At 34.6% G+C, this 27,550-nt stretch overlaps 1 protein-coding gene across 4 annotated transcripts in view; it reads right to left on the reverse strand.

Annotated features, from left to right (window-relative positions):
- Positions 1–27,550, reverse strand: part of SBF2 (SET binding factor 2) — a 448,846-nt gene that overhangs the window by 374,964 nt on the left and 46,332 nt on the right. For all 4 annotated transcript variants that reach the window (XM_074273454.1, XM_074273453.1, XM_074273452.1 and 1 more), the window contains exon 2: positions 20,938–21,023. In XM_074273454.1, the coding sequence (XP_074129555.1) occupies positions 20,938–21,023 (86 nt within the window). The remainder of the gene's footprint in view (positions 1–20,937; positions 21,024–27,550) is intronic.

Raw genomic sequence — 27,550 nt, forward strand, 5'->3', positions numbered from 1 at the left:
CAGTCCTATATCCACAGATATTACTTCTGAGCCACTCAATCTCCTGATGCGCTGTGGCGCCACCCATTTAAAGGGCCCTTACAATTCCCTTCTCTTGTTTTGCAGGAACAGCATCCTGATAATTCCCTTCTCTTGTTTTGTGGGAACCGCACATCTCATCAAGCTAAACTTTTAGGCAATAGCTATAGTTCACTTGATCCATGAGATGACAGTGTTATGGCCCAAGGAGGTACAAAGCAGCAGATCAGTAAAAAGAAGTGTGACAAGGAGAAATAGGCTCAACAGTGGCCCAAGTGTTCAACCCATTCATTAAAGTCATACTCAAGATAATAAGCCAAAGAGGTTAGATGCCAATGAAGTAGGATGTCAACACTGAGGTGGGAAGTCAGCAAGGTAAAACATCACAATTCTAGTTAACAATTAAATATCAGTGAGGTAGGCTGTCACAATTCTAGTTACATTTATCACAATTCTAAACCAATTCCAGTTTCTCACAATTCTCTACTGCACTTTTCACAATCCTAGAGCAATTCTAGTTTCACAGGCGCACATAAGCAAAGTCATGTCCAGAAACATTGTCTCAATAACAATGGCAAGTGGGTGTGTTGGTTTTTCACCCACTAATTTAAAAGCATAGTCCTTCAATAGAAAGCATAGGGCAAAGCCTCTCCCCAGGCCACCATATGGCAAGTAGCCACAAGAGGAGCAAGCAGGCCCATTGTCCATTTACAGTCTTTATATTGCATATCACCCAAAACAGTCCATTTCAGCTGCAACACTGGAACTGTGTCTGCTGTCTCTGGTGTCACGGTCAGGAGGGACATTGCTGCCATCAGCATCTTGAGGGCTGCTGACATCTGGTTGGTCCCTCTGGGTTGTTGTCTGGTCCATCTCTTGTATCCCCAGGTTGTCTCTGGTGGGGATGAACTCTGCTGCTGGATCTGCACCTAGGAAGGAATGTACCCGGGGCCCAACTTGGGCCTTTCCACATCGCAGTAGAAAGAAAGTTCTTGATAAAAAGATGAACAAAAGTCAGACAAAAGTCAGTCTGTCACTTAGCTGCACTTTCTACGTATGCCTGAAGTGCATTACTAAGGTAAAATGCAAAGAATTTAAAAATGTAAAACCAAAATAATTTAAAAGTATAAAACTGAAATAGATTAAAAATGTAAAACCAAAATAACTTAAAAATATAAAACCAAAATAACTTAGTAATGTAAAATCAAAATACTTTGAAGATGTAAAATCAAAAGTGTTTAAAAATGTAAAATCAAAATTTAAAAATTGCAAGCAATCACATATATGTATTGCCACATCTTGTACATATCCCAAAATTCCCTTCTCTTGTTTAGAAGAGAAGATCTTGGGGATATAGTCTGTGCAGTAATGACTTTACTAATAGGATTATTAAGAAATGCCAATGGAATGGGCAAAGTCAAATTCAATGCAAAAACACCTAAAGGCAAAATATTTGTAAGCCAATCCATAACTGTCTTAAATGCATGTGAAATTTCTACAGTGGAAAAATGGTTGATCACATGTCTAGCTGCTTCTCCAGATGGCAATGAAGCCATAATGTCCATTGGTCTTAAAACATTAAATTTCAAACCATAAGGGTTTGTCCTAAGGGAGTATAGGAGAGTGAAAGAAAGATAAGCTGTGTAGCCTGCTTCCTCTTTAGTTATTACAATTTGCAAATATAAGATTCTAGCAGCCTGATTATAAATGACTTGAAGGTCCATTCTGAAAATGGACATGCAGGGTATATTTATCTGAGTGCTTTCTCACTCGCTCTCGAAGTTCTTAAAAGGGCTGATACCTTTTCAGTGGCCTGCTACTCATACAGTTAATGAAAAAAGAACACTCGGCTATATCCCTGAATTCTTTTGCCTAAAATCAAAGTTTGAGTTTCTGATACTGAATTGGAGTGTGAATCAATAAATCTGATATTACTTTTCCTCCTGGGTCAAAGATCACACACTGTCTATTTATTTTGGTGATTAAAACAGTGATTTTCCAAACCATTCTAAATATAAACACTGTTTTATAAGTACTCGTAGGGGGCTGGGAAATCAAGCCCACCTGTGGAAGTAGAAAATCCACGAGGTAAGAAAAGAGGAGTTTCAACTCTCCAAAGACGATCCTAGCAGTTTTACAAGTATAAAACTCCACTCTCTCTAACTGCAAGGTTTTATCCCGGTAAGGTTTCTTAGAAATTAATGGAACTGTATTTGACTGATTATAGTCAATACCCCACAATTCCTTTTTGCCTTGGGCCATAAAGCCCACTCCTGTCTTTTGAAATGAAGATACAGGAGTTTTGAATGGATTAATGGGCAGTGCTGATGATATCGCCCTTCCTTTTCCTCCTCCCCCTTCTCCCTTGGCCCAGGAAAGTGGGGCTGAGGGAAGAGGGTCAGGAATTGGAAAATTCCCCAAAGGCTGATTTAGAATACAACCTGAGCTTTGCACATAAGAACTAAACTTCTTCTCAATGGAAGAGTAATCAATAAATTCCTTAAAACAATAATGCACAAGGTAAACCAACAAAAAACGCTAAGAAGAATTTCTCCAACTGAAGTCCATGTGGTTCGTTTATTTCCCTCCTTAGCTTCAGCCACTGGTTTGTGTAGTAACCTAGCTTTTTCTTCTTTCTCTATCTCAACCTGTAGTTTAACCTGCAATTCCAGCAACTCTTTTTTAATTGTTTGTCGTTCTATTTTTAACTCAACTTCTAGTTGTCGCATTTTATACTCTATACTGTCATACATACACATTAGCTCTAGGTTGCTCCCTCTCAGACCTCTTGAATCTATAGTTTAATAACTGGTAGCACGCTCAAGAACAGCCACGGGTAATCTTAAAAGCCTTTATTATACCTATTCACATAATGCCCTGACTTGATGACCTGACTTATTGGTTCCCTAGTGAACACCTGGTCTGAAGACCCACGTGCTCACTACCAAAATCCTTACCTCTCAAGGCTATCCCTCTGCTTGGATAGGCTACCCCAGGCTAGGGAGCCAGGTTAAAGAGAGCCACTGCTGTCTGCAGTGGGCTTATAAAGGACCTGTGAGGTCACACACATAGCCAATCAGCGAGAGAGTCACCCATTAGGAAGGTATCTCAGTATGGCCAGGATTCCACCCAGAGGGCAGTGCTAATATCCACAGAGATTACTTCTGGGCAACTCAATCTCCTGTTGCATTGTGGCGCCACCCATTTAAAGGACCCTTACACTTTAATATGTTTAACATGTATGAGATTGCCTGCCATCTAGAGGAGGGGGTAGAGGGAAGGAAGGGAAAAGTTGGAGCAGAAGTGATTGAAAGGAATAATGCTGAAAAATTACCCATGCATATGTTCTATCAACAAAAAGCTATAATAAAAAAATACAACTGCCTTGTTTCAAAGATTACCATCTCTTTCCTCTGTATATATTTTGTATATACATGTTGTCTCCCCAATTACAATGTGAGCCCCTTGAGGGCAGGGATTATTATTGCCTTTCTTTGTATGCCCAGTGCTTCACACAGTGCCTAGCACAAAGTATGTGCTTATTAATGTTTGGTGATGGTGACATTGACAATCTTCAATTGTTTCCCTTTACAAAGTCTATATTCCATCCAAACTGAACCTAGCTGGGACCCAAGCTCCACAGTGAATGTTCCCCGGTACACTGGCATGACCCATTCTCTTCTACCTGGAATGGACTTCCTGCTTAAAAGCCACCTTGTAGAATCCTTGTCTTCCTTCAAATCTCAAATCAATACCACCACTTCTCTTAAGACTGGCCTGATTTCCCTAGGTGCTAATGTTCATTCTCCTTTCTTCTCAACTATATGATGATTCAAGGCAATTCCAATAGACTTGGGATGAAAAATGCCATCCACATCCAGAGAAAAAACAATAAAAGCTGAATATAGTTCAAAGCATAATATTTTCACCTTTGTTGTTGTTTGTTCATTTTTTTCCTGTTTTTTTTCCCCCTTTTGGTCTGATTTTTCTTGTACAACATGACAAACATGGAAATAAGTTTAAAAGGACTGCACATATTTAACCTACATCAGATTGCTTGCTGTCTTAGGGAGAGGGTAGGTAAGAGAAGGACAGAGAAAATTTTGAAACAGGAAGTCTTACAAAAATGAATGTTGAAAACTATCTTTCCATATATTTGGAAAAAAAATACTATTGAGAAAAAAATGGAAAAAATATTGAACTGCATTGTCACAGGTCCCATTATGTTTACATAATCTATCCCTCTCCTTAGCAGAATACACATGGACTATTTAATCTTTATCCTTATATTTTGAGTGCCTTGAATATAGTAGGCACTTAATAAATGTTAATTAAATTGAATTATAAATTATATTGTTTTTAATAAGGATAAATGTAAAGTCTTACATCTGGATTCCAAAAATTCTCTTTACAAACACAAGGTGGAAATGATATAGTTAAAGAGTAGTTCATCTGGAAAAGACTAGGAGATGGGGATGGGAGGGAGGTGGAGCATGAGTTCATTAAAGATCAAAAATGTAATGTGGAAGCCAAAAAAAAGTTAGTGAACTCTTAGGCTGAATTAAAAGAGACCTAGTCTTTAAGACTAGAGGGGTGAGAGTCTGACTATCCCCTGCCTTGTTCAGAGTAATTTCTGGGTGACATGTTTAAGGAAGGATACTGATAAGCTAGAAAATTATCAGAATCAGATTATAAGGATACTGAAGGCCCCAGGATTTTGTCATCTCAGGAATGCTTCAAAAGAACTAGAATCAGAAATAGAGAAGACTTAGAGGAGACATAATAGCTATCGTCAAAGTTTTTGATAAAGCTAGAATAAAATTTGATTAGCTCAACTTGGCCCATGAGAGCAAAACCAAGAGCAATGAATGAAAATTGAAGAGGAAGATTAAAATTTGGCATAAAGACAAGCACACTAACAAGAATTATCTAAATATAAACTTGCTGCTTCATGAGGTCTGGGAGTTCAGATTACTAGAGGTCTTCAAGGCAAGAAAGACAGACTACTTGTCTGGCATGTTGTAGAAAGGCTCCATAATCAGCTATGTTGTCTCCTCCAAAGTATATGATGACTTTGTGGGTGCAAACCATGATAAATAATGTGGTAATAGAATGGGAGAATACGGAAGTTTGAGATCACAGAAATTAAGTATTGGAAAAGACCTCAATGATCATCTAAATCCAATACATACAGGAAAGAATATGGTTCAATGGAAAGGGTACTTAACCCTATTTGGTGTCAGAAAACTTGAGTCTGCTCTCAAATCTGCCACTTAAGACTTGTGGAGCCCTGACTAATTACCTTAATCCCTCTGGTCTGGTCTCTTTGTGTACCTGGTATATGCTGTTTGTGTACATGTTGCCTCTCCCAGTAGAATAGGGCAGTCATAATAATGAGGTCTAGGAGGACAGGGACTGTTTTTTCTTTATCTTTGGAGCACTAGCACTTAGCATAGTACCTGGAACTTAGTACTTAAGAATATGTCTTTATTGATTGATTTTAAGCTCACTTCCAGCTCCAAATCCGTAACAGTATGAACATATTTACATGCCTTAAACAAAACCTCAATAAGCAATTATCCAATCTCTATTTAATAGCCTCCAACAAATGGACATTTATCATCTCCTAAAACAGCCTTCTCTACTTTAGGGACAGCTCTGTGATGAAATTTCTCTTTATAACAAATCTAAATCCTTATAATTATAATTTCCTTATAATTTCCATCCATAGATTCTACCTCTGATCTTGGGGTCAAACTTAGAACTCATTTCCCCCATGAAGTTTTTCATGATTCCCTTAGCAAGATTCCCTCTTGCTTTGTTTTGTTTTGTTTTGTTCCTTCCTCCAGGATTCCTGGAGCAATTTATCTGGTTTTCTCCTAAGGCATTCCTAAGACACTGCTTTCTGTCACATTTATCAGTATACATACTATATATTCTTACACTCCCAACAAAATTTAAAAGTAAGTTTCCTGAGTGGATGCCCATCAATTGGAGAATGGCTAAATAAATTATGGTATATGAATGCTATGGAATATTATTGTTCTTTAAGAAATGACCAGCAGGATGATTTCAGAAAGGCCTGGAGAGACTTACATGAACTGGTGCTAAGTGAAGTGAGCACACTAGGAGATCATTATACATGGCAACAAGAAGACTATATGACGATTGATTCTGATGGACATGGCTCTCTTTAACAATGATATGATTCAAACTAATTCCACTTGTTCAATGATGAAGAGAGCCATCTACACCCAGAGAGAGAACCGTGGGAACTGAGTGTAGACCACAGCATAGCTTTCTCACTCTTTCTGTTGTTAATTGCTTGCATTTTGTTTTCTTTTTTTTCCTTCATGATTTTTCTTGTACAAAAAGATAACTGTATAAATCTGATTTTTTTCTTCTGCAACAAGATAACTGTATACATATATTGAATCTAATATGTATTTCAACATATTTAACATGTATTGGACTACCTGCCAGCTAGAGGGGGTGGGAGGGAAGGAGGGGAAAATTTGGAACAAAAGTTTTTGCAAAGGTCAGTGTTGGAAAAATTACCCATGCATATGCTTTGTAAATAAAAGCTTTAATAAAAAAAAAATTAAAAGTAAATTTCCTTTAAAGACAGAGCATATATTTTTCAAATCTTTGTATTTTGTAAATGCCTACTGACTTGAAATGGAATAAGGCTAATCTCTCTTTTTACCTCAAATTGCATTAAAAATACATAGTGTGACTGAGAATAGGAGAATTTGATGAGTTGCAGTGACTATGGAGGAAAATTAGGATGTATAATGACTATAACCTTTAAGGCTAATGTCCAGAAGGGTAAACCTATCTGAGATCACATGGATCACAGATTTGATCCAGAATGGCAATACCTATCTTGTAAATATGTTTTTAACTGGGACTGTACAAAGCTTAGCACAGTATCATATGTATATAGGTTCTTTTAAAAAAAAATTTATTAATCATAATGATGAAACATCATAATTTGGTAATTTATCACTAGATCACTATTACAAACAATGGCAATTTTTTTTTTCTCAAGGATCATGTTTGACTCAAAGGATGGTTAAAAGGGAGCATATCCTGGTGAATTGAGAGCTGTTAGGAAGATTTGTGGTCAAGTTCTGCTACTAAAATATAACAACTATATGACTTTCAAGATAAGTCAAGACAAAGGCAATATCTCAGAATACTCTCAAACAACTGTCTGCAAAGCAAGGATGAGTTTACATTGTTAGAAGAAGTTCCTCCCTGGAGGTCTCTCTATAAATGAAATCATAGTTTCAAAAAAACCCATACAAATTAAAAAATCACCTGTTCAAAGAATTTTATATTAATAAGACTGCAAACTATTTTTTACATCACAACAATACTGAAGGAAAATGTCTATAGTAAAGTAATTTTTAAGTCAATAGCTCTACAACTTTTTTCCAATACAAATATTACTTTGAGGGATTAAAACTAGTTACCCCTTACAGCACTACCCAAAATAACAAATAATGAGAAGAAAACCAATGCATTCAACAAGATATCAAAGAAAGGTCTCAAAAATAAATGAATGATTCAGTTTAAAAGAAAAATTATATTCATACCATCATCTATGAGATTTGGCACAGATCAAATGATAGAACATTACAATTGAGGAACCACTGTTGTAAGTCTAATTATATATAGTTCAACTTTAAATATGGAAAACATTTTGAGCAATGCTTAAGAAAATTCATCTGTACTTTATCTGTAGCTTTCCATTGTGAAATAAATATAATCAACCACAGCCAAGACTCAAAGGAATCTGGAGACTAATACATGAGAATCTGATAAAATGAAATGAGTCCATAATGAAAAAGAAAACAAATACTAATGTGTGGGTATATGCATATGTATGTATGTGTACATTTGAGAATGACTTTCAGCTTAAAATTCTACAACACGTCTTTCTCACCTGTAGGCTACCCATAAAACCATACAATAATACAACAAAAAATATCTAATTCAGGCCTTTCATTTTTACAATAAATGACTGCACTGAGGTCAAGGGAAAAGAATGACTTCCAACATCAAACACATAGTAAATGTCAGAGTTGAAGTTTGAACCCAAGTCCTCAGATACTGTGGTCAGTGCTATCCCCTATATAAGGTAGCCCCTGGTACCTTTGGTTTTTCAAAGGTTTTTCCACTAAGGCTACCTAGTATTGGGAGACAACATAGTATACTGAGGAGTAGAGAGACCCAGGAGAGAACCCAAAAACTAAACCAAAAGATTTGGGTCCCAGATCTGACACTGCACTATTATTTACTATTGTAGAAAAGTTCAAGTTACTTAACTTTCATCCCCCTCAGGTAACAACTAAAAGAAGGGTACAACTTAACATTATAATGTCTCAAAAAAGTTTGTAAACGTTATTCATTAAAGAAGTATGAATTATTGTTTCAATCTTCTACAAAAATAGATGCAACAATTCACTCTTTTGCATGTAGCTGTTATATACTACACTAGTAGTTGGAACACTAGTTTCTAAGACAAAGCATCAAAAAGGTAGATTGTAACAATTAGAAATATACCAAAAATTTTAGCTATCTAATGTTATTTTATTTGTAAAAACAATTATTAAAATCTGATAACATCTAACAACTAGTAAATTTATGTAAGAACCAACAATAGATTGGGGTCTCAGAAGTAATTCAAAGAATTTCCTGCCCAAAATTTCATGCTTGACAAAATAAAATACCAAACATGTTCATCTGGGATTTGAAAATGCTAAGTCATGCAATTCATGACTTTTAAAAGAATTTTTTTAAGGATCATCAAAATCTGATTTTCAGTGTTACTTAGTATCCCACATCTTATTGCAACATGATACTCAACAAACATAAAGGGAATTTCCTGCTCTCTACCTCACTGTTCATAGAAGTTGTAAATCATAAATAATGATTTAAGAGAGTCTAAAAATTATTCACAGTTCAATATCTACTTACATAAAAAAGTAAGGACCTGCTCAAAAATTATGCCACAAATTGAGGGAAATCTAGTCTCAATAAAGGAACTTTAAGAAAAAAAAAAAGAAAGAAAGAAAGAAATAATCAAGTACAGTTATACAAAAAAGATCTGGAAAATCCCTGGGAGATCATCTAGTTTAATCTTGCAACCAGTGCAGTAATTCCTTCATCAGATCACAGAATGAGGAACCTCAAAGGTCATCTAGTTCAAGTTCATTTTGCAAATGAGAAAACTCAGACCTAGCAAGGTAAAGAGATTTGTTTAAGGTCTGTAAATAACTGGGATCTGTGATACCCCAAAAGGCAAGTCCTTTCCCAACTTCCATCTAAGCATTTCAGAATATAAGAAATTTACTACTTTGGGGGCACTCCACATTTTTTTGGCAATTCTAATTGTTAGAAATATCTATACTGAACAGATAAGAGGCAGCATGGCTAAGTGGCCATGGCAGGAAACTTGAATAAGGAAGATTTGGCTTCCCAGTTTTGTGACTCAAGGCAAGTTACTTACCCTTTCTAGGGATTAATTTCTTCCACTGTAAATCGGAGGGACTGGACTTGATAACCACTAAGGTTCCTAAATTTGTAATCCTATGAAATCTGTCTCTTTAACTGCCATCCATTAACTAACTAATACAGTTAAATTCAACTCACACTTTTTAATCTTACTCCCATTCACTGAAATAGGAAATAAGAAGCCTAACCTCCTATCCAAATATAATCACAGATTTAGAACTGGAAAAGATGTTAAGAGATGATCTCAGCCAAACTCTTCATCAAGATGAAGAAACCAATCAATCAAAAAGCATTGATTAAACTGTTACTTGTTCCAGATATTGTGGTAGGCCATGGAAACACAAAAGAATGGCAAAAATGGCCCCTCCCTTCAAAGAAATCACATTGTAATGGGGACACAAAGTGAAAATAACTATGTACATACAACACATGCAGAATAGATAGGACACTATTTCAGAAGGTAAAACACTAATAGCTGAGAATGGGAAAGTCCTCTTGCAGAAAATGAGATTTAAGCTGAGACTTAAAGAAAATCAGGAGAATTACAAGATGGAGGCGATAAAGGAGAGCATTTCAGGCAAGAGATACAGCCAGTGCAATCAGAGATGGAATGGTGTGTCCAAAGAATAGGAAGGAAGACAATATAGTTGGAATGTGTGTGGAAGAGTGACACCTAAGAAGATGGGGAAAAAATGATGGACTCTGGTTATAAAAAGCTCTAAATCAAATAGAAGTCTTTATATTAGATCCTGGAGATCATGAAGAGTCACTGGAGTATATAGAATAGAATGACTTTAGTATCTGGGAAAAGGAGGGATTGGAGAAGTGGGAAGCTTGAGGCAAGAAGACCAACTTGAAAGTTATTGTTATAGTGGGAGGGGATAAGGGCATGAACTAGAGAGATAGCTGTGTAAGTGGAGAGGGGATAGGAAATGTTTTCATGGTACAAGATATGACAATAATTTAGACAAGCGGAAAGAGAAGAAGGAATCAAAAATGACCCTGTTATGAAAACATAAGTAACTCAGCTGCAAATCTGACAAGTGTGCCTTTGTGCTTTCATTCAAATCACTGATTAAAAAAAAAAAAATACTGAGCAACACAGGGCAAAGAATAGAACCTTGGCACAGAGGACCTTGACCAAGTTGATACTTTTTCATTAATGACTAACTTTGAGCTAGATCATTCAGATGTTTCCAAATTCCATTCACCATGACCTAACCAGTACAGATATCTTACCATTTATCCTAACTCTGCCTCCCTTTCATTACCTGGAGCAACAATTTTCAGGATCTCCAGACGTCACAACTTTCACATCTAAAACTCTGATATTTGCCCAGGGTCACAGCTATATAAACTTCTAATTGGAAGGGCAAGACAAAGTTCACCTCAACTCTCCTAGCTGGCAATTTAAGCTTCCTCCCATCAGGGACACTGGAATCTAACTGGGCAGAGAATATCACTTATTCTTACATACCTCTATCTCTGACATCCTGAATCTTGCTCAAGGAATAATAATCAAATCAGTCTTACCATTGTTACTGGGGGGAAAAAAAAAAAAAAAAAAAGCATGACAATCTCTGTGATTCTAAGTTTAAGACTGCCTCGATCAAAGCTGCCATCCTTGGTTACTACTACCCTCATTCCTTGTGTCCCTTCATGTCAACCCAATCCAACTCTATCCATCTTATATATTGTCCTTTGTGGGATCTTCAGTCTGTTGTTGTTGTTTTAACACACTAACCTTTGTAACAGACCTCTTTCTCTAACGTTCCTTTAATATCTTTGTAGTCTCATAAACTTGGTTCTCCTCTGAAGATAATGCCTGTGACCACCCTTTCCAATACTAGAGCCTTAAATTCTGCAGCTATAAAATGGGGATCACATTTTAAACTCTATAAGAGTCTTAGGGAAAAAGAGCTTTGCAGGACTTCTGGTGCCAAGATGGCACAAAGAGGAAGAAACCCTCTAAAGCCCTCCAAACAACTGGAAAATCAAGTAGAAGAAGTAAAACACTTGTGAGGAGGAAAGGTTTGGTGGAAAGAGACAGAAGGGGATAAATAAGCAAAAAATAGCATGGAGGAAAACAGTTATCATAACTATAAATGTGAATGGGATGCACTCACCCATAAAGTGGATAGTAGAATAAATTAAAAACCAGAATCCTGCAACATATTGTTAACAAAATCCTTCAGATGAAGGAGAAAATTACCTACAGGATATAAGTGAGGGATTAAAAGAGAATTTATTATGCTTTAGCTGAAGCAAAGAAAACATGGGTAGTAATCATGATCTCAGACAAAGCAAAAGTAAAAATAGAACTAATTAAAAGAGATAAAGAAGGAAACTATATCTTACTGAAAAATACCAAAGACAATGAAATCATATCAATGCTAAACATATGTGCACTAAATGGAATAGCATATAAATTTTTGAAGAAGTTGAATAGAAGAAATTAAGACTGAATAAATTACAGGGAAAATAGATAATAAAACTATACTAGTGGGGTACATCAACTTTCCCCTCTCAGAACAAGATAAATCTAACCAAAAAGGAAATAAGAAAGAAGTTAAGGAGGTGAATAAAATGCTGAAAAAGTTGGATATGATAAATCTCTGAAGAAAACTAAATAGAAATAGAAAAAGAAATGCCTTTTTCTCAGCATTACATGGCATCTACACAAAAACTCTCCCTTACTAGAACATAAAGACCTTACAACCATATGGATAAATCATGATTAATTTGATTTTAAAAAGAAAAGAAAAGAAAAAAAAAAAAAAACAATTACTCATATCAAAAATGAAAAGGATAAAAGATTTTAAGACAAATGTTAGGAGCTATTTTCCCTAATTTTATGCCAATAAACTTGACAATCTAATGAAATGGATGAATATCAGTGAAAATAGAAATTATCCAGATTACGAGAAGAAAAAATAAAATACTTAAATAACTCAAATTTAGAAAAAGTAATTGAACAAGCCATCCCAATGAACTTCCTAAGAAATAATTCCCAGGCCTAAATGTATTAACAAGCAAATTCTACTAAATATTTAAAGAACAATTAATCCCAATACTATATAAACCATTTGGAAAAATAAGCAAGAGTCCTAAAAATTCCTTTTTGACACAAATATGGTGCTGATACCTAAAGCAGAGTCAAAATAGAAAAAAAAAATTTTTTTTAGAAAAGTTTCCCTAATGAAAGCTGATTTAAAAATATTTTAAATTATATACTAGCAAAGAGATTACAGCAATATATCACAAAGATCATACACTATGACCAGCTGGAATTCATACTAAGAATCCAAGGTTAGTTAATCAACCCATCAGCATAAGGGGCTATATTAACAGCAGAACCAATAGAAATTCTATGATTATCTCAACAGATGGAGAAAAAACCTTTGACAAAATATAGCAGCCATTCCTATTAAAAACAAAAAACAAAACAAAACAAAACAAAACAAAACAAAAAAAAAAAAAAAAAAAAAAAAAAAAAAAAAAAAAAAAAAAACCGTGAGGGGATATAAGGAATAATGGAGTTTACCTTACAATGATAAATAATATTTATCTTAAACCATCAGCAAGTTATATGTTATGACTATTTTTCAAATGAAGAAATTAAAGCCATTTCTAATCACATGAAAAAATGCTCTAAATCACTACTGATTAGAGAAATAGAAATTAAAACAACTCTGAGATATCACTACACACCTCTCTGATTAAGATGACAGGAAAAGATAATGATAAATGTTGGAAGGAATGTAGGGAAACTGGGACACTAATACATGGTTGATGGAGTTGTGAACTGATCCAACTATTCTGGAGAGCAATTTGGAATTCTGCCCAAAGGACTATCAAACTACTCTTTGATCTAGCAGTGAGTCTTTACTGGGTCTATTTCCCAAAGGGATCACAAAAACGGGAAAAGAACACACATATGCAAAAATGTTTGTAGCAATCCTTTTCGTAGTGACAAGGAATTGTAAACTGAGTGGATGTGCCCATTAGTTGGGGAATGGCTGATAAATTATGGTATATGTATATACATTATGAAATATTACAGTTCTATCAGAAACAATCAGCAGGATGATTTCAAAGGTCTGGAGAGATTTACATGAAGTGAGTAGAACTGAGAAGAACACTGTACATAACATCAATAAGATTATGTGATGATCAACTCTGATGGACATGGCTCTTTTCAATAATGAGGAAATTCCAGTGGACCTGTGATGGAGAGAGTCACTGACATCCAGATAGAGGAGTATGGGGACTGAATATGGATCACAACATAATATTTTCACTTATTTTGCTGTTGTTTCTGTTTGCATTTTGTTTCTTCTCTTTTTTTTTTTTCCTTTTTGATCTGATTTTTCTTGTGTGGTATGGTAATTTTGGATATATATATATGTACATATATATAAGAATTGCACATATTTAATATATATTGGATTAGTTGCTGTCTAGGGGACTATCTTTGTATGTATTTTGAAAATGAAAAGCCATTATTAAAAAATAAAGTTATTTGAAATGGGGCTAATCTAGAAACCTTTCTAACACAATCAGGAATGAAACAAGGAAGCCCATTATCACCTTTATTATTTAATATTATAGGCAATGAGGAAACAAAACTATCTCTCTTTGCAGGTGATATTGATGTTATGCTTAGAAAATGCTAGAGAATCAACTAAAAAACTACCTTTAGTAAAGTTGCAGATTATAAAATAAACCCACAAAAATCATCAGCATTTCTAGGCATTATCAATAAAGTCCAGCAGCTAGCCTCAGCAATAAGAGTAGAGAAAGAGATTAAAGGAATAAGAGTAGGAAAAGAGGAAATCAAACTGTCACTCTTTGCAGATGATATGATGGCATACTTAGAAAACCCCAGAGATTCTAATAAAAAGTTATTAGAAATAATTCACAACTTTAGCAAAGTTGCTGGATACAAAATAAATCCACATAAATCCTCAGCATTTTTAAACATCACCAACAAAATCCAACAGCAAGAGATACAAAGAGAAATTCCATTCAAAGTAATTGTTGACAGTATAAAATATTTGGGAATCTATCTACCAAAGGAAAATCAGGAATTATATGAGCAAAGTTATGAAACACTTGCCACAAAAATAAAGTCAGATTTAAATAATTGGAAAGACATTCAGTGCTCTTGGATAGGCCGAGCGAATATAATAAAGATGACAATACTCCCCAAACTAATCTATTTATTTAGTGCTATAACAATCAGACTCCCAAGAAACTATTTTAATGACCTAGAAAAAATAACAACAAAATTCATATGGAAGAATAAAAGGTCGAGAATTTCAAGGGAACTAATGAAAAAACAATCAGATGGAGGTCTAGGTGTACCTGATCTAAAGCTATATTATATAGCAGCAGTCACCAGTCGAACAGATTAGGTACAAAGGACAAAAAAGGGTACAACTACAGCAATCTAGTCTTTGACAAACCCAAAGATACCAACATTTGGGATAAAAATTCATTATTTGGAAAAAACTGTTGGGAAAACTGGAAATTAGTATGGCAGAAATTAGATATGGATCCACACTTAACACCATATACCAAGATAAGATCAAAATGGGTCCATAATTTAGGCTTAAAGAGATCATAAATAGATTAGAGGAACAGAGAATAGTCTACCTCTCAGACCTGTGGAGGAGGAAGGAATTTATGACTAGAGAAGAACTAGAGATCGTTATTGATCACAAAATAGAAGATTTTGATTACATCAAACTAAAAAGTTTCTGTACAAACAATACTAACGTAAACAAGATTAGAAGGGAAGTAACAAATTGGGAAAATATTTTTACAATTAAAGGTTCTGATAAAGGTCTCATTTCCAAAATATACATATAGATAGATAGATAGATAGATAGAGAACTGACCCTAATTTATAAGAAATCAAACCATTCTCCAATTGATAAATAGTCAAAGGATATGAACAGACAATTCTCAGATGATGAAATTGAAACTATTTCCACTCATACGAAAGAGTGTTCCAAATCACTACTGATCAGAGAAATAAAAATTAAGACAACTCTGAGATACCACTACACACCTGTTAGATTGGCTAAGATGACAGGAAAAAATCATGATGAATGTTGGAGGGGATGTGGGAAAACGGGGACACTGAGCATTGTTGGTGGAGGTGTGAAAGAATCCAGCCATTCTGGAGAGCAATTTGGAACTATGCTCAAAAAGTTATCAAACTGTGCATACCCTTTGACCCAGCAGTGCTACTACTAGGCTTATATCCCAAAGAAATACTAAAGAGGGGAAAGGGACCTGTATGTGCCAAAATGTTTGTGGCAGCTCTTTTTGTTGTATCTAGAAACTGGAAGATGAATGGATGTCCATCAATTGGAGAATGGTTGGGTAAATTATGGTATATGAAGGTTATGGAATATTATTGCTCTGTAAGAAATGACCAGCAGGAGGAATACAGAGAGGCTTGGAGAGACTTACATCAACTGATACTGAGTGAAATGAACAGAACCAGAAGATCACAGTACACTTCAACAATACTGTATGAGGATATATTCTGATGGAAGTGGATATCTTCAACATAAAGAAGATCCAACTCACTTCCAGCTGATCAATAATGGACAGAAGCAACTACACCCAGAGAAGGAACACTGGGAAGTGAATGTAAATTGTTAGCACTACTGTCTTATACCTTCGGAATCTAATACTTAACGTGCAACAAGAAAATTGGATTTACACACATAAAATGTATCTAGGTTATACTGTAACACATGTAAAATGTATGGGATTGCCTGTCATCTAGAGGAGGGAGTAGAAGGAGGGAGGGGAAAATTTGGAAAAATAAATACAAGGGATAATATTAAAAAAAAATTACTCATACATATATACTGTCAAAAAAATTTTATAATATAAAATTAAAATAAAATAAAATAAAATCCAGCAGCGAAAGATAGAAAGAGAAATTCCATTTTAAATAACCCCAGACAATATAAAATAATTGGGCATCTATCTACCTGCCAAGACAAACCCAGTAATTATATGAACACAACTATAAAACACTTTTCATGCAAGTAAAATCTGAGCAATTAGAAAAATATTATCATGAGTGGATCAAGCCAATATAATAAAAATGACAACTGTATCTAAATTAATCTACTTTTCCACAGTCATACCAATCAAATTATCAAAAATCATTTTATATAGCTATGAAAATATTAATAAAAATTAATCTGGAAGAACAAAAGCTCAAAGATACCAAGAGCATTGATGGAAAAAATGTGAAAGTGATCTAGCCATTCCAGATCTCAAAATGTATTATAAAATAGAAATTATCAAAACAACCTGATCCTACCTAAAAAATACAGTGGTGGAGTGGAATATATTAGGTACAAATTACAATATAGCAAATGATCACAGTAATCTAGTAGATGATAAACCCAAAGATCAAAGCTTATAGAACAAACAAAAACAAATGCAAACAAAAAACCCTCATTATTTGACAAAGACTGCTGGGAAAACTGGAACAGTATGACAGAAGCTAGGTATAGATCAACATTTCACACTATATTATCAAAATGGATACATGATTTGCACATAACTAGTGATACCATAAGCAAATTAAGAAAGCATGGAGGAGTTTCTCAATCAGATTTATGGATAAGGGAAGAATTTAAAACCAAAGAAGATAAAGATAACATTACAAAATATAAAGTAGATCATTTTCATTATATAAAAATTTTTAAGTTTGCAAAAACAATATCAATACAACCAAAATTATGAAGAAAGCAGAAAATTGGAGGAAGAGGAATTTGCAACAAGTATCTTTGCTAAAAGCCTCATTTTCCAAATATATAGAGAACTTAGTCAAATTTATAAAAATACAATTTATTCCCCAATTGATAAATGGTCAAAGAATACCATCAAGCAGTTTTCAGGCAAACAAATCAAAGCTCTCTATAGTCATTGAAAAAACCGCTCTAAATCACTATTGATCAAAGAAAGGCAAATTAAAACAACTCTGAGATACCACCTCACATTTATCAAAATGATTAATATGACAAAAAAGGGAAAATGTTGGATGTTGGAGGGAATGTGAAAAAACTGGGACACTAATGCGCAATTGGAGTTGTAAAAGTTGATCCAACCATTCTGGAGAATAATTTGGAATTATGCCCAAAAGGCTATAACTGTGCAAACCCTTTGATCCAGCAATACCATGTTAGATGTATATTCCAAAGACATAAAAAAAAGAAAAATATTTTGTACAAAAATATTATATAGTAAGCTCTTTTTGTTGTGGCTAAGAACTGGAAATCAAAGGGATGCCCATCAATTGGGAAATGGCTAAATAACTGCAGTACATTGTAGAGATGGAATATTATTATGCTATAAGAAATGACAAGCAAGATGATTTCAGAAAAACCTGCAAAGTCTGACGTGAACTGATGTATAGGGAAGTGAACACAAACAGGAGAACACTATATACAATAGCAATATTGTTCAAACAAGAACTTTGAATGACTTAGAGCATTACATTGCTGAGAATGGCTAAGACAATCCCAAAGGACTAATGGTGAAGCATATATCGGCCTCTAGAGAAAGAACTGATACTGATTAAAAACAGATTGTCTTTTATTCAAGTCTTCTTGTATAAAATATAGTAAAATATGGAAATGCTTTACAAAACTGCACATGTATAACCTATATCTGAGTGCTTCCCATTTCAGGGAAGGGGAAAGGGAGGAAAGGAAGGAGAAAGGAACAGAGTTTGGAACTCAGAACTTTGAATGATAATGTTTAAAAATTAAAAAAAAAGAAAAAAAAGAAAAAGAAAGCTTTGCAAACACTACAGCCCTACAGAAATGTCAACTATTGTGATTTGGTGTCATATTCTACCAAACTCTGAGTTCCACAAGGACAAGAATTCTATTTTATCCAGATTTCATAGCTCTCTTAATGCCTAGCAAAGTATTCTACAAATATAAGAAGACAGTGAATCTTTGATAAACTAGATTACAAAATTTCAAATATTTAAAATTAATGTGTGATATATTCTAATGTAATAGGGATGATGATGATGGAAAGCAGAAGGACCTTTTGGTCTGCTCTGGAACTCGAGTTTCCCATGGAACTCTAGTTTCATGGAACATTGAGTAGCCAGGGTATTCAATATATTCTAGTCAAAGTAGTCCAAGAAAGACCTGCTATTTACCCTCTCTTTCATTATGTCCTCATTATCTCCTCTCCTCCCTCTCCTCATAATACTAAGAACCACTGCTCAATTTAGAAAATGTCTCAGAGCTCAAGACATCTACACTCTAACTAATGGTAAAACATCAATATTTTGCTTATGCTTTAAGACCTGGCCCCAGAAAACATTTGTTCCCATAGTCCAGAAATAGACTATAAGCCATAGAATGACTGTGCAATACTATTATTCTACTGTTCTTTGAATGTTCACCCTAAAATTAACTTAGATTTATTTGTATGACTGTCTGTGGTTTCCTCATATGACTAAAATATACAAAAAATAAAAATAACTTCAAATTGGAAGAGCAGTCATTATATAAGGTTAAGCTTATTTTCATATTTTTATTTTTAAAATCCAACCAAATTAAAAGTTCACCATTTCTTGGTAAAGGACATACTATGGGGGAAAATGGCAAATTAAAAAGTTAAAATTTAGAATATGAAAGACTAAAAATCCCTTCTTTTCAGAATCGTAGAATTTTAAAGTTGTCCATCTAGTCAATCTAGAACTTTTCAAATACTTGGCAGGTATTTTCCATCATTCTCCAAATACTATCCTCACCAAATCTATTGTTCTATTGGCTAACTATTCCTTTTCCTTCAACCACTAATCACATGACATAAATTTGACTTCTGATTGCTTCCCAATGGATCTACTCTATAACTATTTAATGGATCACTCTCCCTCAACAGGAAAAGGAAATGGCCAAAAAAAAAAACACCCATATGCAGTTAGTTGGTTCATGGGTCACCAAGAATCAGATATGACTGATTGACTGGACAACAGTAACATCTCCATTCCCTATATCTAATATGTTGCCAAATCTTGTCACTTCCACCTCCATAACATGTCTTACATACAGCCCTTTATTTTCGCTCATATGAGCCCTGCCTCAGTTAAAGATTCTTATTGCCTCCTATAAAAACTCCCTAATTGCTTTTCCTGCCTCATGTCTCTCACCTCTTATATATGAATATTTTTACTCAGCTAATAGTAATATTCCTAAACCATCTCTGACCTTGTCACTCAACTATGCAAGAAATTCCAGTATATCCTTAATACTACTAAATATAAACTATCTACATCTGTGTCTCTACATCTCTCTCTCTCTCTCTCTCTCTCTCTCTCTCTCTCTCTCTCTCTCTCTCTCTCTCTCTCTCTGTCTCTCTCTCTCTTTCTCTCTCTCTGTCTCTGTCTCTCCCCCCCCCTCTCTCTGTCTGTCTCTCTCTCTGTCTCTGTCTCCCCCCCCCCCTCTCTTTCTCTGAACACCCTTCACAATGAGGTCCTAGCCAGCTTTCTAATTTTATTCTACTTTTTGCCTTCCCCATTCTGTTTCTGACACCCATTCCAGCTCCTGCCTCCATGCCTTAGCCTAGGTTGCCACCCAAGGACAGAGGGATTTCTTCTACCATCTATGCCTTCTTTCAAGGCTTAGCTCTTGCCACTAGACCTAGATGGCTCAGGAGAAGAGTTAGGTGACTCTGCACAGCCTTGCCTCATTGAAATCTAATTCATTTGCACAGCATGGTATTACCTCCCTGATGTCATAGTCCTCTATGAGAATGAAGGACAAACAATAGCCTCTCTCTAAAGCATTTGTTCTCTTTCAACAATTTCTAATGTTTATGATTTGCTACAGGGAAATTCATGGTAAGAACAAAGCAGCAAAAGAAGAATCTCTGAATCAAATTATATGGGTTTTTTAAAGTGCTATTACTAGAAGTAGCCTTCAACAAATGTCTTTTCCATTGCTTTTTCTGATATGCAAATGACACAGGATTCTCAAAGACTTTTCTAGAGTAGTACAAATTTTGACAAGTTATGAAACTGGAAAAGCTACAATAGGAACCAGGAATTGTTCTACTAAAAAAACTCCTGAAGTGTGGAAAGACTTTCCAACAGGAAGGTAAGCAGTAAATACTGAAATGTAGAAATACAATTACTCATGAAGAGCATATACCACATTATGGAGATGTTGCAATCTTTATCTATTGAAAGGACATGCATACCAATGAAACTATATTTTTTGAAGTATTACAATACTATGAAGTTTGTTACAATTAAAGGATCAAATTAATTAAGACTACATGTCATGACAGAGAGTTAGGTTTATGGAAACAAAATGTGATAAAGCAACAACTTACCAATTCAATTCCTTGTGGAAAAGGTGTATCATCCCAATCCTTCTGTGGAAATCTCTGGATTATTTTTCCCATTCCTTCTGCAGACCCTATAAAGAAATGCAAGACAAATTTGCAATTATAATATAAAATACCAACTAGCAAAATGACTTTTAAAAACCCAGTTCAACAAACCACTTATGACTAACTTTTAACAAGCAATTCAGTAAATATTAAGCATGCTTTTATACAACTCACTTATATAGGTTCCTTTGATTATTTACAGAATATAGAAAAAAACATTTAACTCTATAATTAGTTTGTAATTATAGGTAATCCTTGAATTAAGAAAACAGATCTGTACAAATGTCTCAATTTTCAAAAATTGCAAATTAATGACGTTGACATTAATTCTCAACAAAATTCTAAAATCACAAAATAAATACTGGATGCTGGGAAAACAGAAGGGATAACAAGAAGCTAGCATTGTCATTAAAACAACAAAATAAAAACTGCTACATCCAAAACCTCAATGAGAAAATGTGAATTAGTCTAAAAACTGGTCTCAGGCTCCAAAAGCATTCCAGAGAGAACTCAAAAAGTCTTTTAGAAATCAAATAAAAGGGGTAAGAGAGAAAAATGAAAGTGATCCAAGAAAATCCTGAAAAAAAAAATAGTTTGGTAAAGAAAGCACAAAAAATACTGAAGAAAATAACGCCTTAAAAAACAGAATAAGCGTAATGGGAAAAAAGGCACAAAAATCTACTGAAGAGAAGAACTCTTTAAAAAGCAGAATTGACAAGTGGAAAAAGAGGTATAAAAATGCACTGAAGAAAATAACTCTTTAAAAAGCAAAAGTGGTCAAATGAGAAGGGGAAAAGTACAAAAGTTTACTTTAGAAATAATTCCTTAAAAATTAAAATTGGGCAAGTCAAAGCTAATGATTCTGTGATACATCAAGAAGCAATAAAACAAAGTAAAAAGAATGAAAAATAGAAACAAATATGAAATATCTCACTGGAAAAACAACTGATCTCAAAAAAAGTTCAAGAAGAAATAATTTATGAATTACTGAAAAGAGAGCCTAAACATCATATATTTCAAGAAATTATCAAGGAAAACTGCCCTAGTATTCTATATCACAAATGTACTCACAGACACACATAAAGCTCAAAACTGCAAATTATTCATGTCTTTATCCATGTGAGTACTTCCTTCAGCAATGCAGATCATATCCCTTGCATGCTTGTCTTTTGTCAGATTCTTAGATGCAAGTCCTTATGAGATATATTTTAGGGGGCAGCTAGATGGCGTAGTGGAAAGAACACCAGCCTTGAATTCAGGAGGACCTGAGTTCAAATGTGATCTCAGACACTTAACACTTCCTAACTGTGTGACCCTGGGCAAGTCACTTAACCCCAGCCTCAGGGGAGGGGGGGAAAAGAGATATATTTTAGAAGAGTCTACTTTAAAAGGCCAGGAAAAAGAGAAAAAACAGAATTCTTAACAGAAAACCAGGAAGACTTGACACTATTAAGATGCTGTGGAAGGAGACTGAGAAGTCTATCTTATAAGGCAATAACCAATCTGAAATCTAATGGAGGCCCAAGAAGGGGCATACCCATATGTACTTATTCCAGAAACAAAAAAGAGGGGAGGAAGGGGGCACCATAGGAAACAGCTTGATCTAAAAGTGGAAGGTAGCCTAAATAAGAGATCCTTAACTTCAAAGATTAGAGCCAAGAGAAAGGAATAATGAACTGAATGGGAAGTGGTAAGAAGATTGAAAGATACTGTTTAGTGTTTCAAGCCTATACCAATAAAACTAAAAAGCAGGTAATTTACCTCCACTGTATGCATCAACAGGACATATTCCAAATTTCTCTACACTACAAAAAAGTTTGGTTGTGCAAAATAACTTGGTGAGATGGACTACAGTGAAAAGGGTGAAAATTGAAGGTAACTGTGGGAACTACCAGAGAAAAGGCACCATGGCAGTAGGGAAAGCATAGGAACAAGAGATGTGGCTAAGAACTATCTCTTTATCTGTTCTGGAGTGGGACAACAAAAAGAGAACATAAAATGTATCCTACTGGGACAATCATACATTATTTTGTCATATGATTTCACTGGTGTGAAAACTGTCTACACAGACTGAGATCCACAGCTTAGGCAATGAAGGCTTCGAGAAGTCTTCTAAGCTCAGGGAAACACCACAATTTGCACATGGTGATACAGCCAGTAAGAATAAAAGTCAGATTTTAATTCCATATTTTCCTGACTCCAAATCTAGAAATGCCATAATTGTTCTCTCCCTAAGATTATGTGATTCTTTTTACCAATGCTTAATATTAAGATTTCAAATTAATTTTCATACTTTCAACAAATACTACTTGACTAAGAGGAAAGGCAACTCCTATGTGGGTAAATGTTAGGAAGAATCCCAAAAAGATTTAAAAATTTTTAAATGGCAAATGGATATGCAGATAATTAACAAGTAAAACAATATTTATGTTAAGTGAACGGGTCAAAGAATTTTAACAACAGATAAGGACAAGGATGGATCTGTGATTTCATGAAATATAGGGAACTGCTATTGTTTGTCCTTCATTCTCAAAGAGGACAGTGATATCAGGGAGGTGATACCATGACATGCAAGTGAATTGGTTTTCAGTGAGGGAGGGAATTGCAAGGTCACTTGCCTCAGTTTCCCATCCAGAGCCATCTGGATCCAGTGATAAGATATAGATCTACAACTGGAGAAGGCCTGTGATGCAATGGGAGACCTTGGCCTTTTAAAGTTAAATTCTTCTCCTCTACCTTCTCTATAATTTAAGGCCTTAATCAGCAACCTCAACCACTGAAAGAAGTGACTTGCCCAAGATCCCAAAGTATGTGTCAGAAGTAGGACCTTAAACCAAGTCTATCTGGCTTTTAGACTGGCTTTCTATCCACTATACTCTGCTAGTTCTCACAACACAAAAGAATACTCCCTTTAAATAAAAGGGCATAAGAAATCCATCACTTTTTTCTCAGCAATTGCACTGCAGAAATCATTCTTCCCCTTTAAGTACTGTTTACAAAAACATCAGTTCCTAAATCCCGGTCCCTTCATCAACTTTCTTGTGTAAATCTTTGTCCCATTTTGGGTCAAAATGCCATCTCTTTCATGACCTTTAAATTCCAGAAGTGAACTGTTAATGCATTTTACATTCCAAATTAATGAGAAATATGATAAACAGTTTCTCTACTTACAAACCATTGATAACACTGTCTGAGCTATGGTAACTATTTTTCCTTGTTAAATGCTTGTTAAATGCAAGCTTGTGTTTTTACTACTTGTTTTATTAAAAAGCATTTTTTTAAAAACCTTAAACTAACATCTATAGTGCAAATCTATAAAAATTCTCAAACAATAAAGATTTAAAGTAAAAAAATAATTGCAAATTTTAACAATTAAGCAATTTATTCACTGTTTGAAAAGCATTTCCCATAAATCTTTTTTCCTGAATATTTTTATAAGGATGAAATATTCCTGATCAATCAATCAAGTAGTATTTGTTGAACGAATGTTATCCACTATCCTAAATTCTTTAGGGTATACAAAGATGCATAATACCCTAAAATTTATCTATCTCAGCTTAAGTGCAATTATCATGCTAGTTGGAATGCTGATTTTGCTGTAAATTTTGTTTTCACTGAAAAAGGTAAATATAATTTATGCAGTAGTTCTTAAAAAAAAAAAAAAAACAACAACCCTGTAATTTTAGTTATTGCTCTTCTTGATCTCCCTTTTCCTTTCCCCTTTTGGAAACACATTCCATATTTTGGAAAATTCTATCCTAGAGGCAATTAGGGGAGCAAATTAAGCCACTTTAGAGAAGAGATGAAGCTTCTGAGTTGAGAAAAAGTCCCCAGCAAGCAGTTTATGATGCAGGACTAGAATGGATGTTAGGGCTCAATATACAGATCTGGGACTCATCTACTTAAACAGAATCAATTTTATCCATGAGAGGGCAGCTAGATGGTGTTGCAGATAGTGTGCTGGCCCTGAAGTCAGGAGGACCTGAGTTCAAATCCAGCCTCAGACATTTAATATTTCCTAGCTATGTAACCCTGGACAAGTCACTTAATTAACCCCAATTATCTCAAAAAAAATTATATCCATGGGAGTTAAGAATATTTGAGACAGTACAGAGGAGAAAATTACCTTGGGAAACATCTATCTTTAGATATTAAATGTTTTAGGGAGATAGTATGATGATTCAGCAAAAGATAGATTCAGTCAACAAGCATTTATTAAGTGCCTACTATATGCAGAAACTATGCTAAACAGTGAGAAAACAAAGGCATAAAAACAAAAACTAAACAAAACCCAAAAAGTCCAGTCCCTACCCTTAAAAAGCTCATAGAATGAGAAAGAAATCATAAACACAAACAACAAACTTGGGATTGAGGTATTATTATTTCCCCGATTTTACAGTTGAGGAAACTAAGGCAGAGATTTAATGACTAGCCGAGGGTTACATAGCTAGTATGTATTTGGAGCTGGATTTTTAACTCAGGTCTTCCTGATTCCAGGTACAGAGATCTATGCTACTTGAAGAATTATATAAGTATAGGTGATTATGATCAGAGAAAATAATTTCATATTTGAAAATCATGGAGAAAGTATAGTGATGGATAATGATGAAGTTATAAGATTCTAACCATGCCTGTGAGTAGCTAAAGCAGAATAAAAATGTAGGTCATAGAAGTTAATGGAACTGATGAACTGGAAGGTTTGAAAGAATATCAGGCGGTAGGTTGAAATTCTAATGAAGTGATGTAAATATTCATGTGGAGAAGACTAGGAGAGATAAGATATTCTTTTAAAAAGGAGGACTGTATCTGTATCCCACAGATCATTAAAAAAAGGGGAAAAGGCCAACATGTGCAAAAATGTTTGCAGAAGCCCTTTTTGTAGAGGCAAGAAACTGAAAACTGACTGGATGCCCATCAGTTGAGGAATGACTAAGTAAATTATGGTTTATGAATGTAATAGAATATTACAGGCTGATTTCAGAAAACTGTGAAGAGACTTAACATGAACTGATGTTCAGTAAAGTAAGCAGAACCAGGAAAACAATGTACAAAACAACAGCAAGATTTAATCATGACCAACTGTGATGGATTTGGCTCTTTTCAACTAGGCAGTGATTCAATAGATGTGGGATGGAAAATGCCATCCACATCCAGAGAGAGAACTATGGGAACTGAATGTACATCAAAGCATAGTATTTGCACCTTTTTGTTTTTGTTATTGTTGTTTGCTTGTTTTGGTTTTTTTTCTTTCTTATGGGTCTTTTCCTTTTTGATCAGATTTTTCTTGCATAGCATGAGAATATGGTAATATGTTTAGAAGAACTACACATGTTTAAGCCATATCAGATTGCTTCCTATCTTGGGGAAGGGGAGAGAAGGGAGGAAGGGAGAAAAATTTGCAACATAAAGTTTTGCAACTAATTTGTGCATATATTTGAAAAAATAAAATACTATTAAAAAAAGAAAAAGAAGAAAGAAAGAAAGAAAAGGAGAGAAGAATTGGAGGCCAAAAAGTAACTGAAGTAAGGGTCTGGCCTGGCAAATATAGAAGCATGTGGTAAAACTCCAAGGAGAAAAATCTGCTGAGTTATTTTAGCAAAGGGATAATTTAGAATTAGTGAGGTGCAACAAATATGCCTACTTCTTCTTTTGGTACAATATATATAGAGGCACTGAAAAGGACAGTTAGGAAGGAAATATTTTAAAATACAGTGTCTTCCAGCAAGAATCAGATTTCTGAGATCACTGGAAGATGAGAAAAACATGCAATGAAAAAATGTCAGTTGAGGAAGAGTTTGTTAACAGTTGAATGGGAATTCCATATGGTATGATGTGATAGGAGAGCCAAGGTAATTATGGATTATGAAGCAGGAGCTTAAGTGAATAGGAATGAGAATACAGGAAAAAAAGAGTTTCATTTCAGCAGAAAGAAGCTGAATCTTGGGGATAAAAACATCTAGACTCAAGCCTAAGTCTTCAGAGCCCAAATACTAACACTTTTCTGTTATAGTCTCCCTCCAAATTATAAGACAGAAGAAATAAAGTCACTGACATATACGAGAAAATTAGAAAATAGAATTATTTCATGCCACTTCCAGAATAATCATATTGATGACCACTTTTCTCTGCTCAAAAATTCATAGCAGCTTCTTGCTATCTGCTGAATGAAGAACAGATTTTTCTTCAGCTTGACATTCAAGACCTCCAATTCAACTCTATTTTAGCCTTTCAGCCATGTCTCACAATATTTCTCTCCAAAGTCTCAATGGTCCAACTAACCTAGGCAACCCATCACTCCCTGATCTAATCTTGCTCTATTCTGTCCCCAAGCCTTTACAAATGGTCTCCGTGATAATTCTTTTTTTTTTTCTTTTAAGTTATCCATAAAACTTTCCTGATATCTTCAGCTAAAAATGATCTTCTCCCCAATGAATATACCAATCTATACTCTTAATATAACTTACATCACCACTATCTGTGTGCAATAAACAGATTGATGACAATGTCACTATATATATATATATATATAAATATATATAATTCTTGCCAAGCA

Source organism: Sminthopsis crassicaudata, chromosome 6, assembly GCF_048593235.1.
Source record: "Sminthopsis crassicaudata isolate SCR6 chromosome 6, ASM4859323v1, whole genome shotgun sequence".
Taxonomy (NCBI): domain Eukaryota; kingdom Metazoa; phylum Chordata; class Mammalia; order Dasyuromorphia; family Dasyuridae; genus Sminthopsis; species Sminthopsis crassicaudata.